This window comes from Haliaeetus albicilla, chromosome 19 (assembly GCF_947461875.1).
Source record: "Haliaeetus albicilla chromosome 19, bHalAlb1.1, whole genome shotgun sequence".
Taxonomy (NCBI): domain Eukaryota; kingdom Metazoa; phylum Chordata; class Aves; order Accipitriformes; family Accipitridae; genus Haliaeetus; species Haliaeetus albicilla.
In genome coordinates this window covers 9,177,292-9,189,162 of record NC_091501.1, presented here as the reverse complement: position 1 = coordinate 9,189,162, position 11,871 = coordinate 9,177,292, and the positions used below count along the sequence as shown (strand labels likewise).

The following is an 11,871-nucleotide window of genomic DNA, read 5'->3' as shown; positions in this document are numbered from 1 at the left end:
TGTATTACTACAATATTATTGCAACCACTTCTCCAGAGTAACAATAACTTTGCCTATAAGCTTTCCAGATGAGACCAAACTCTTACTTCATGTTTCACAGTGCCCAGCATAGCTGAGCCCCTAGTCTTACTGCTGCGCTCCAGGCACAAATGACAGTGACGCGAAACACCCATATGACAAGCAGCCCGGCCTGCACTCACCTGTGCTGCTGCAGGCCCAGCAGCACCGATTTCTCTAGCCTTGTCTCGTTGGCTATTGTGAATTGCATGATATCATCCTGCTGTGTCCCTGGCATGGCTTCCAGGGACAGTGCTGTGTACTTGGAGGTGTCTGCTTGCCTGTCATTGCGATCTGCAAAGGAGATCGGGCTTGATGACTCCTCCAGTTGGTGAGGCTCTTCGTAAATTAGCAGACTCCTTGACCTCACTGCATACAAAGACAGAAGGCAAAAAGAGATGAGAAACAGGCAGCTCAGAGAACAGCCCTGGTCATTTCAGGAAATGGAAACCGACAGGGCAGAACTAAAGCTGCAAAGGTCTTTTCATAGCGATTAACTGGTAATTTGATAGCTGAGGAAAGATACCACAGCAATGGTCCAGGTAAGGATCAAAAAGCTCTGAATTATTCACAACACAAGAAGAAAATGAAACAATCACTTTGATAATATACTTTGAAAGCAACGGGTTCATTACGCATTGTTATAATGCTAACAGTTTCCCATGCAGTCGTTAGACTCTTTGTTGACATTGGCAAAGGACACACCAGCTGATACCAGTTGCACGTTTTAACAGTACGAACATTTGCTACTGAGTAGAAATCCTGCTACTTTTTACAGACCACTAGCTTTAGTTCCACAAACAGAAAAAAACCTGCTTTAAACAGAAGTACCAAGCAGGCTAGCGGGCAAAGGCTTTGCCCATGTCTATGAAGTCTTCCGCCATCAGAACAGCTTGCCAAGTTATCCTTTGAAAAACATAGGTATACCAAGGAATGGCTAGCTAAGGAGCAGAAAAGGAGCAGAAAAGCAAGAGGTGCTTGAGGAGGGGGTTAGGGTTGGGAGTAGAAAACAAGTGCCGAAGCACAATCAAGCAAGGGACCAAGACTGTGATGGTTGTCACTTACCAATGGAGTCTGTGTAGGACTCTGGCGAGGAATGCTGCCTGGGCAACACCATTTTTGTAGCAGAAGGATATGGCCCATAGCTCTGAGAGAAGCTGCCAAAAACTACTGCAAAGCACAGCACCACCATCTGGCAAAGGGAGGATGCAGAAAAGGTAAGTGCACTACCTCTTGGCACACATGTGCACATCAAAACTAAGAATCAACACAAAGCAGATCTGATACTTTTTCAAAACAAATCATCTGAGGCTATTTTCATCACTACATACAGTGTCTTAGCAAAGGCACATATACAGTAACAAGTCAGTGTTTTAAAGGGCAGATTTCAATGCTGGAGTTTGTTTTCAATGTCTGCCACCATTTTGGCCTGTAGCTTTATTTGCTCCCAAAGTTGAAAAGCAGACACAACCACCATATGTGTTTTAAAGATGCTGTTGGGAATCTCCAAGGTTATTTCTGCTGCTGGCCCCAGTCTTTCTTCGAAGTGACAGAGAGGCTGGCAGACTAGGAGAACAACTTAGGCCTTGAAAATAATTTCCATCAATTTCTAGCACAAGTATAAAGCAAACTTGCTGGCTGAGTGTAGGGAAGGAAAAGGGAAAAGTTTCATTCTAATCCTTTCCTTATCCTGACTACTATTAGTGAAGTAGGACAGAGGTAGATTTACAGCCTTAGTCATATTTTTATTTGGATGAGCAAATTTATTCTCACTGGTATCAAAAGACACCCTCATTTTCATTTTACAACCCTAGACACCATTTCTCACATACAATATTGTAGGAAATAATAAAACAGGTCACTCAAGAGGAGCAGTGCTCCTTCTTTCATCGTTGCAGCACCCAATCAAAAGCACAGGCCCAGTCTCCTCCAGAATTTAATGCCTTCCCACAACCATTAATCTTCATCAGCCAGGAGTCTCACCTACCTCAAAATTAATTGTCAGATTATGAAGAGAAGTTTCCCAAGCTGAGAATTTGCAAGTGAGGGGCTTTGCGGTACAAGGGATGTGACTTTGAGCAGTGGAAAGAGATTCGCATGCCCCTACAATTCCCAGCTTTAGGGACACTCACCATAAGACAGGTCCCTGTCTGTGTGCTAGCTGCCTTACACGAACGGGACACTTTCCCAGCAACCATGGCTTGGAGTCTCTGCAACTGCTGCAGAAGTGTTCTGGAAAGCAAAGACAACAGACAAGCATCACACACACTGATCTACCTGATGGTTAAATAGCTTTTTGCTTCAAATTCCACACCTGGCAATAATACAGCATTTATGATAAAGGTATAGATAGTTAAAGTCCTCTCCTTGAAGTTAGTAGCAAGGAATGTATTTAATTTTACAAAGTTTTAACATGTATTAACACTGGAACTTTCAGAAAGATCTTTCTTCTTTCCCTCAACTGATGTCCCTGAACAATTACTTCTTTAGTACTTTCAGAAAGCTCTTGTCAATAAAAATGGTGTTTTCAGTGTCTCTACAAGAAACAATTCTGGAAAGCGTACAAACAACTTAAACTGCTCTACATGCAGTGACTAGATGCATATATAACCTGATTCTATGTCATGAATTCAGCAGGAGTTTCGCCACTATTTGAAAAGGTGCAGAAGCAAGTTTATAACTGCTCTAATTGGTGGTAGAGGTATATGGCTACCTCCTTTTTCTGAAAACCTGCTGTACGGTGCTTTGGACCACATGCCGGACCATTTTCGAAGAGAAGGTCTTAAAGTCAGACATAGGCACAGACTCCCATTTCTCAAATTCGTTTACTAAATAAAGCACTTTATTGCTATTTGCTAAATCCTCCAGGAGCTGACAAAAATCACAGATGCTTCAAGTGGCTACTGGGACTGTGGCTTTCAGAGGTCCCAACAACAATGGCAATTCTCTTGCAGTTGGAGTCAACAGTCCCAGACCAGAAGGATATTCTTTTGTCTTTCTGGCTGATTTTCTTCTGCTGTATCATCAATTACTACAGTCAGGACACTAGTCATTTAAATGGGAAATAATCTCAAAGTATGATTGATACAGGGTTTTCACAGCAGTTTTAATTTTGTTTTCATTAAAGCTTTTTAACAGGTAAGGAGTAACCCAAATGCCTGTCCTCCACACAAATCTAGTACAATTTCGTATCAAGATGTTAAATCTGCTGTTTGTTTCCAACTTTACTTTTCACTTCTCCTGTAAGTCTCACAATCTATTGTGGAGGATAACCCCCACAAAACTCCAGGCAACAGCTTTGGAGGCTGTGACGTCAAATGCTAAAGCAAGAGGCAAGGTCAGAATGTCAGAGAAAATAGAAAGATTATTTTAAGATCAAACTGGCTAAAAGCTAATTGTAGGCCAGACCCAGAGGTGCCTTGGCAGCTCAATATACACTCGTCTGCCTATTATTATAGATTTTTTTAATCATCAATGCTCATTGCTAATTAGGGTTTAATGAATTCAAGGACTTCAGGAATGCATTCTGAAATGAGCACAAGGCATGCTCACAGCACAGATTTATCTGGGCCAGCAGATCCTTCTCAACTTATTAAGGAAGGATGTCTGGCATGCTCTTGAGAGCATGGTTTATTCTGCAATTCAATATTTAAAAAAAGAAAGTGATTCATCTAATTCAGTCCTTTATTCACTATTAGAGAGACCACAGGCAAATTAAGAGATTAAAACACTGTCCATCACATAAATGAGACTATCCTAATTCCCTGCTCCCTTCTGCATCTCTCCCAGTTCCTCCTCACATCCACTACATGGCGTAGGGTTCACAAAGACTTGCGTACGTGGTATATATCATTTTCCGGCACAGAACACGCTGCCTAGAGTATTCCCACCATATGCCTCTAGCTATGTTATACAGCAAGGCCTTTTTAACCCTGCAATTTCTGTGCTCTTATAGAAGACTAAATCTTTCTCCCGTTACAGGCCTGAGTCACTGGGCTTGACACAGAACAGCTCTACGGAGCGAGGAGGGAGCTCTCCTCCTCCCCAGCTCGGGGGTTGGCAGCATCAGCCTTGAAATGCTGATCATTCTTGCCACTTTTTGTGGAGGTGTCAGAGAGAAAACAGCTAATGGCTGGTGAGGAAATCAACAGAGAAGAGGCAATTCTCCTGATTTTGCTAATCTCTGCCTTTTTGTGTCCCGATTTAAAAAAAACTGTTGGGCAGAGTGGGCCCAGAGAGCTGATTCCAAACCACTATTTTTGGAAAGTAAAATTAGGCAGGTATTCTGAGGTCTCTTATACACAGAGGAAGATTCATCACCCACCTTATTTACCAACTACTTTTATATAAAACGTCTTTCTCCTCCAAGTCATTTATCTGTTTGAGCAGAGCTACTGTTGCCTCCCCACAGACAAGGACTCAGTATTGCGAGCTGATAGGCTACAGGTGCATTTTCAAACTAAGAGCAAGAGCCAAGGCAAGAGCAAGAAACAAGTTTGTTCAGAAATGATACCAGTTTACCCTGCCACCACCAAAATGGGGCAGTCCTTGGTGCTTTTATTCCCTATTTGAATCTGGAATGGTGGAAGACTGGATTCCGAGATCAAAAGATCTCCTCTCCCACACAAAAGCTGCATTCATTCTTACTGGCCAGCTGCAGGGATGATCTGGACTATGAGAGGGAAAAGGAGCAACTCTCTGCTCTGCAGAACAGGGACTTAAGTTAAACTAAGATGCTCCCTCTAAAGAGCAGAAGGAAGGCCATGAACGCTTTTAGCAAAACACGCTGCCTATGGCTAAATCCTAACAGGAGAAAATGCAATCCCAAGGCAGCATGCATAAGGGGGTTTGCACCCACAGGGATTATTTTCATTGTGTCTGACACATTTCCCAGTGATATTCAATTAGAGGGTCACCTCCGTAGGAGGTGTGAACGTGCTTTCACGCTTTTCTCTGCCAATGGAAGCACCTCATAGTAAAGCTGTAAAGTGACTGAAGACTCCTGCTCTCCCTTCCACACACTGCCAGCAAATTCACTCTGCCTGTGATGTCTTGTTTTCGTGTGCACATTCACATATTCATCTTCAGAAGAGCCCCTCTCTCTACCAAAGTTAGGAACAAGTCAAGGCTTCCCCTCTGCTTCCGGTGACAGTTTGATTAAGGAGAGAAAATCTGACACTCCAGGACCTAGCCACCTGGGAGGCTTCCTCAATTCAGTGTCTATGTTTAAAATCCAACAGTGATTTAAACAAAAAAAGACAGCTTCTAAGGGACACCAAACACTGTTTATTTTGATCAAGATTTTTTAGAGAATTTGTCTACGTTGTGAGGAACAAAACCTAATTTTGATATGGAGAGAGAAAAATTATTCTGTCTTCCAACTCTACACACAGATTCCTTCTCTGCCTGTCCTATTTGTAGGAAAGACAGCAAATCCCAAAGTAAGATTTCCACTGAAAGACCAGAATACCACAAAGCAGAAAAAAAATCCATAATTATTCCTCATTTGAATTACAAGGAAAAAAATCCAGAAATTTTTCATCAAAGATGTTTCAGCATACAAAACACTGTCCTGTTGCTTTGAAAACAAGGAGTTGCTCCAGGGCTGCCACACTTTGTCAACTATTATAAGGGTGGTCTGAAATGAAGTGCAAGATATCTCACTGCAACTTAAATGCAGATCCATCACTCCTTGAAAATGACTTGGTAAAATGACTTTACCAGCCTCAAATAAAGGAACAGCGAAGCAAATCAGTGAGGTCTGGCAGCTTTGGTGCTGATAAACCCTTGGGGTGGTCAGACTGATATGCAACTTGATCTTTAGATGACTGGGAGTTGTAACAATAGCTTGAACGGAAGTATGAGAAATGGAAGAACATCCCAATTGTATTTATAAAGCCATTGCCTTTAAGGTGCCTGTCAGAGTGGAGATCTACACAACCTGCTAGTCGTTACTCCATGGGAGCAACTCTAGCAGCTACTTGCATGCATTGTCCATGTGTGACACACTCAACCATATGCTATGTCTATCATTTTTCCAGGAAAAGTGACCATCAGTATATCTATAAATACAGACTCAACAGAAGTGAAAAGCAAAAGTACTTCTCAGATGTCATACACAGTACCGGATGTTTCAATATTGCCTTTAAGCCCAAATAGCCATGGTTCCAGCTAGACAACGCTCGTGTCAGAAACCATATGCAACCCCCTAGATCACTGGCAATTTCTGCTTTCGGCCCCAGTGCCAAAACGCTAGTGAATCAAGCCTTCTTGGTGACTGGGACAAGTCAGTTCAACTCTTGGTGCCAGCTTCTTCTCACACCCTTTGCTTTCTGAGACAGGAGTGCCCCACATGTTCAGATGCTACTAAAACCAATGAAAGCCTGGCTCACTTGTGGCTACAAGACATAACAGATATGCATGTAATAATGTGCTTCCTTAGTTTTGAGAAAACTGCCTAGAAAGGAACTTGGATGGGTTTCTTTTAAGGGACTGAGTCACATTAAGTTAGGAGAGGAAACATATGCTAGTGTTCTAATACTAAAGATGCCAAAAATGCTGCAGTCACCCACTCAGAGTAATGAGAATTAAAAACTCCCCTGCATCTTGATCCCCAGCCTCCTGCCTTGCCTTTTAAGATGCATGAATATCAAGGGAGATGCTACTGGATGCAAATTTTTTGACCACACTTGCACCTTTTACATTACATCTTTTCAGATCCAGAATTTCAGACTGAGGCAGGCTCTCAGGGAAGATTATTCTAATTTTTTTCATGTTACTGAGAATAATGTAGGAACATTTTTACCAGAAGAAATTCTAGTGTTTCCATGGTTTGGATCCAGACTTTGAAATGCAAGCAGGGTTTCCCTGAAGTCTTAGGTATGTATCTAAGCAATTGTGTTCTATATACACAGTATCATACTTTAAAAAACTGATTGCGCATACTGAAAGGAAACTCTGCAGTTCAATAGTTGTATGTTTTGGAAATTGCCCTTCAGTTCCTCTCAACTCCAATCAGACTATAAAAACATGATACTGACTGACAGCACATACATGTGCATTAACTTTTAGGTAAGCAGCTATAGCCCAATTTTCCAACAAGCTAAAAAAACAACTTTGTCTTCCTCTACACTTGAATGCATGAACATTTTTACACATAATCACAGCTCTTATTTTCCTGTTACCTTTCGTCCACTCTTATAACATTTTACAACAAAAGAACAGCGCTAATGTTTGTAGATCTACTTTTAGATAATACTTTCAACTACGTCTTCATTTTTTACTGCATTGAACACTCAAAGTTGCAACTAAAGTGAAATGGGGCTCTGCTTTGGGCATATTAAATAAAATACATGTGTGTATAACTGTGTGCTAGGTACTTTGAGAAATAAAGTCCTAAACATACAAATTTGGGCATCCAAGAATAAACTGACAGTGCATAATTTTGACCATCACTGCTTTGCACTTTGACTCCTCACTGTACATAGGAGATGGAAGTATCAGCTATAGGATGCTGTGAAGGCAAGTTCTGAAACATTTGAACAGTTTCTAAGGCTCTATGCAAATAGCAATGAGGAGACCAGACATTTTGAATTCACCATAGAAAGTGGATAATGTTCATTAAACAAGGGCCTGGAACCATTCTCTGAATAAGACAGTTGCACAATTATACACTAAATAAGAAAAGTGGCTCTTTGGGGTTAAGGTGAAAAAACCCATAATGTGTTATGTTACGTAAATCAGGCTTGATGAAAGCAGGCACTTTTACAAATTTCTCAGTACTTCAATTTGAAGCTTTAACAGATTTTAGATACTGTTTGTATCTAAATAGCCAAAACAGCATTGCCATGAATTACAAGAATTCCTGTGCGGAGGGTCAGGAACATCTGCTTCTCTGCAGGAGATTACAAATCAATATAATGCTATTGCAGAGGGAAGAAAACAATGCAACTCATCCCACGTGCCCAAAGTATGAAGGATTTGGAGATAATATCACTTAGCTAAGTATTTTTAGAGGATTTAGTATGAGAGAAATAAGATCATCAAATAATAGAGAAGATGCTAAAGGTCCTGTGTAAAAAGATGGACAATACCAACACAGCTGTTCTCACGACCGCATCCACAACAATTCAAGAGATGAAAACAGCTGGCCAAATTTAGCTGAACTGGGGAGAAAAACTCTAGGCTTGACAGCATGTTGTCCCTGAGTGGTTCACCCACAGCTGCACCTTTCCTTAGAGCAGCTGGCTTCAGCACCTCCTGGGACAGATCCTGGGAGAGAAAACCCTACTCTACACCTACAGAACAATTCCTGGTTCTTTTATGTAAAGCCCTGAAGGAAGATACAAGAGGCACAGAAATGGCTTGGCTCTCTTCAAACAAACAGCAGATGTCTTTATGCATGAGCAGTGTGTGGGAGACACTCTACAGCAAATTACAGTGCTACAGGGTCTGGCTCCATGAAATCAGAGATGGTATCCGGAGATTAGAAACAACACATGCCACTCAATTAGCAATACACTGGCTGCCAGACAAGCTCTAAGGCCATTTTCCATGATTGTGGGTCTTATCTTCATGCTACCTTCATGTTGAATGGTAATATTCAACCATCACTACAAATGCCTCTAACTAGAAGGTGTTAACAGTGGGCTTATCTAGTACCTACTCCTAGGAATTTGCCATCATTAGAGAACACACGGAGCATAAGCCATGATTGACACTCCACTCTCAGCTTACGTCCGATTAAAAGCTCAGCTATTCAACCCATATTCATGGCTATTTCTGCCATGTGTCCTTTGAGAAGCCACCACTGAGTCACCCATTTCTTCAGAAACGAAGAAACAAGAAGTTGATTTTCCGCCTCCAAATGAAGGAAATTCTGGGGTGTGAGATGTTTAGAAGGGTGCACAATAATTGCAGTGACATCTAGTAGTCCAGAAGGAACTAATAATGACTCTTGAGCTTCAGCACTGTAACCCCTGGAAGTGTCACGCTCCAGGTCAAGGTGTCCTGTCAAAACAGTCTTTCACTAAATAAAGACAATTTGGAGAGTTGGGCTGTAGGTTTTGTTTGTTACATATCACTATTCGGGTTTCCTTGGGCAGTGGAAGAGAAGAGTACTAAAAGGTTTCTCTAGCACCCCACAGGCTAGCGAGACAGTTTAAGACCTGACATCAAAGTCTCTATGCTTTACATCACACTGTAGTCACGATAACTGGCCTTCCTCACGTTTCTTTGACATTAACCAGATCAGATACAGCTATTCTTCACACTTCAATTGATCTCTTAACTTCCAGATTTTCAGTTTTCACTGTAGTATCATGCTACAGTTTTGTTTTATTCCCTTCGTACCTTACCTGTTAGTATTCTCCAGGACTTCAACCTTCTTACGCAGCTCACTATTTTCATTTGAACAAGTCTCAACTCTGGAGACAACACAAGAAAGAGGAACATAAAAAATCAGTTATTTATTAAACTTGCTTTCACAGAGATCTCTATCATCGTGCCTACATTTAATGAAAAGTTAAACCAACGAACTTTAGTCATAACCTTTAATCATACTTTATGGTGTAAAAGACATTGCAAAAGATACTACTGGCTGTGGAGCACCTGCTTACAGTGCTCAACTACATCCCAGCAGGTGCAGCTCATTCAGGGTGGGCTGTAACTACTTTTTGCCTCTTGAAATAGCAACAGCAAAGACCCTGCTCTGACTTTCTCTGTGCATCAGGCCATGGGACAGATACTTTAAAAGTCACAGAACGTGCTGTATTTATGTTGTTAGCAAGTATTTTGTGCAAAGGTGTTCAATGTGTGCATTTCATTGCTAGGATGAGGCACCAAGCAATTTAGTGAATGCCACTTTTCTGAAATCAGATTCTGGAATTTCAAGTTTAGGAAGGTCAATAAGCAAGGAGGATTCATTTCCAAGAGAGTGCTTATTTCCACACTGCCCCTGGAAACTCCCTAAACTAAAGTTGGTTATCATATGACATGCCACATACGAGGTCCAAGTGAAAAATATGGGACTCCTAAAAGTCCTAAAAAGACAAACATGATCAGTCAGAATAGCTTCAAGAAAGGAGAAGGTAAAGGGAAATAGCTTTGATATCTGTATGTATGTAGTGGAATTTCACAGGAGTAACTCTGAGAAAGCAAGATTCATCCATAAAGAGATAAGAATAGAAAAAAGGAAATTACATCAAGGATATCACCAAAGTTGGTACAAGGGGTTTAACAGATCCATCTGGTGAAAAGCATAAGAGAAATACTAGAACACTTGTCTGTTGAAAGGAAGATTAACTTGGGATATAAAACACTAATTGAGGGTTTGGCTCCTTCTTGCTAAAGGAAGCCGATGGGTCACATGCTGTTTTCCTGAGTCCTGCTTATTTTCCCAGGCAGTCTTGACTCACCCACTTCCTATTTCCGTCACCATCTGCACTAGAAGAGAGAATATATTCACTCTGAATCCACCTTTCCCTGGACACTGCCTACTCACTAGGCCAAAAGAATTGCATGAGGGGGAGGCCAATAGCAGATGGGTCTTGCCTTATTTAAGGTTTAAAGTCTTTGTTAGCATGTTAGCAACGTGTTGCAGGTAGACACAGTTATGAATGCAGCACCCCAACACACATACAAGCAGAAGCCAGAAAAAGGGGCTTTTCTCAGTCATAGCCACGAGATGGCAGCTGGCACTCTGTGCACAAAACAGTCCCAGCATCAACAGCTGGATCCCTTCCCAGTCCAGCAACTAGTGCTATTGGCCCGCTTGAAACAGGAAGGAGGCTGGCTTACTTTTTTTCCAGACTGTCCATGTATTCTTTCTTTTTTCTTCTACTTTCCTGGGCAGAGATCTAAGGAAAAAGGAAGAAAAACACCAAATATTTGCATTAAAAAAAAGCATTGAGATGAATTAATAAACTGGTAAAAAGCCCTGATGTTATTAGATTCAAGCGTCCATGCTGTTCTCATTTCTATTCCTGGCAAGCAAAGCACTGACTTGGTCTGTTTCCACATCCAGAAGCAAGACTGCTCCTCTCAATAGTAGGAAAAAGATCATTCCCTGCTCTTACAGAACTAACCTTAAAAAGTAAATCAGATTCATCTGGAGAGAATATCCCAGGACAAATACTAAAAGATGATCCCAGGACAATGCCCTGCATCTGGGAGAGGAAAAGCCCATGCATGCTTTAGAAAGCAGCTTTGTAGGAAAAGGCTTGGGGGTCCTGATAAACAAGTCAAACATAAGTCAGCAAGGTGCCCCTGTTGCAAAGGCAGCCAACCAGATCCAGGCTTACATTAACAAGATTGTAGCTAGCAGGTCGAGAGAAGTGGTTCTTCCCTTCTATTCAGCGCCTGCAAGACCACAGTTGAGTACCACATACAGTTTGTGGCTCTGAAATAAATACTTTGGATGTACAGAAGCAAGACCACAGGAGGATCACTGCTATAATAAGCATGCTGGAGCACATGACATATCAGGAAAGGCAGAGAAAGCTGGGTTTGTTCAGATTTAAGAGAAGGCTAAGGAGGGAATCCTATTGCTGTCTTCAACTATCTTGTGTAGTGAAGATGATGTCAGAGTCTTCTCAAGAGGCATACAGCAAAATGGCAAGAGGCATCAAATACAACTTTCAAGGGAAATTCCAATTAGATGTTAAGGATTCTATTTATTTGATTTTACCACAAGAGTGGCCTAATATGGGAACAGGTTGCCCAGAGATGCTGGGCACTCAGCACCCTTTGAGACAGTAAAACATGACTGGACAAGTCCCTGAGCAACTTGTTCTGAGCAGACCCTGCTTTCAACGC

The 11,871-nt window shown here is 41.5% G+C and overlaps 1 protein-coding gene across 3 annotated transcripts in view; it reads right to left on the bottom strand.

Moving 5' to 3' along the window:
- Positions 1–167: 167 nt before the first annotated feature.
- The window catches only part of CREB3L2 (cAMP responsive element binding protein 3 like 2), a 76,141-nt gene continuing 64,437 nt past the window's right edge, over positions 168–11,871 (bottom strand). For all 3 annotated transcript variants that reach the window (XM_069807558.1, XM_069807555.1, XM_069807557.1), the window contains exons 7-11: positions 10,855–10,913; positions 9,414–9,482; positions 2,190–2,289; positions 1,123–1,249; positions 168–426 (exon numbers count right to left, since the gene is read on the bottom strand). In XM_069807558.1, coding sequence (XP_069663659.1) covers positions 197–426; positions 1,123–1,249; positions 2,190–2,289; positions 9,414–9,482; positions 10,855–10,913 — 585 coding nt within the window. In that variant the 3' untranslated portion in view covers positions 168–196. The remainder of the gene's footprint in view (positions 427–1,122; positions 1,250–2,189; positions 2,290–9,413; positions 9,483–10,854; positions 10,914–11,871) is intronic.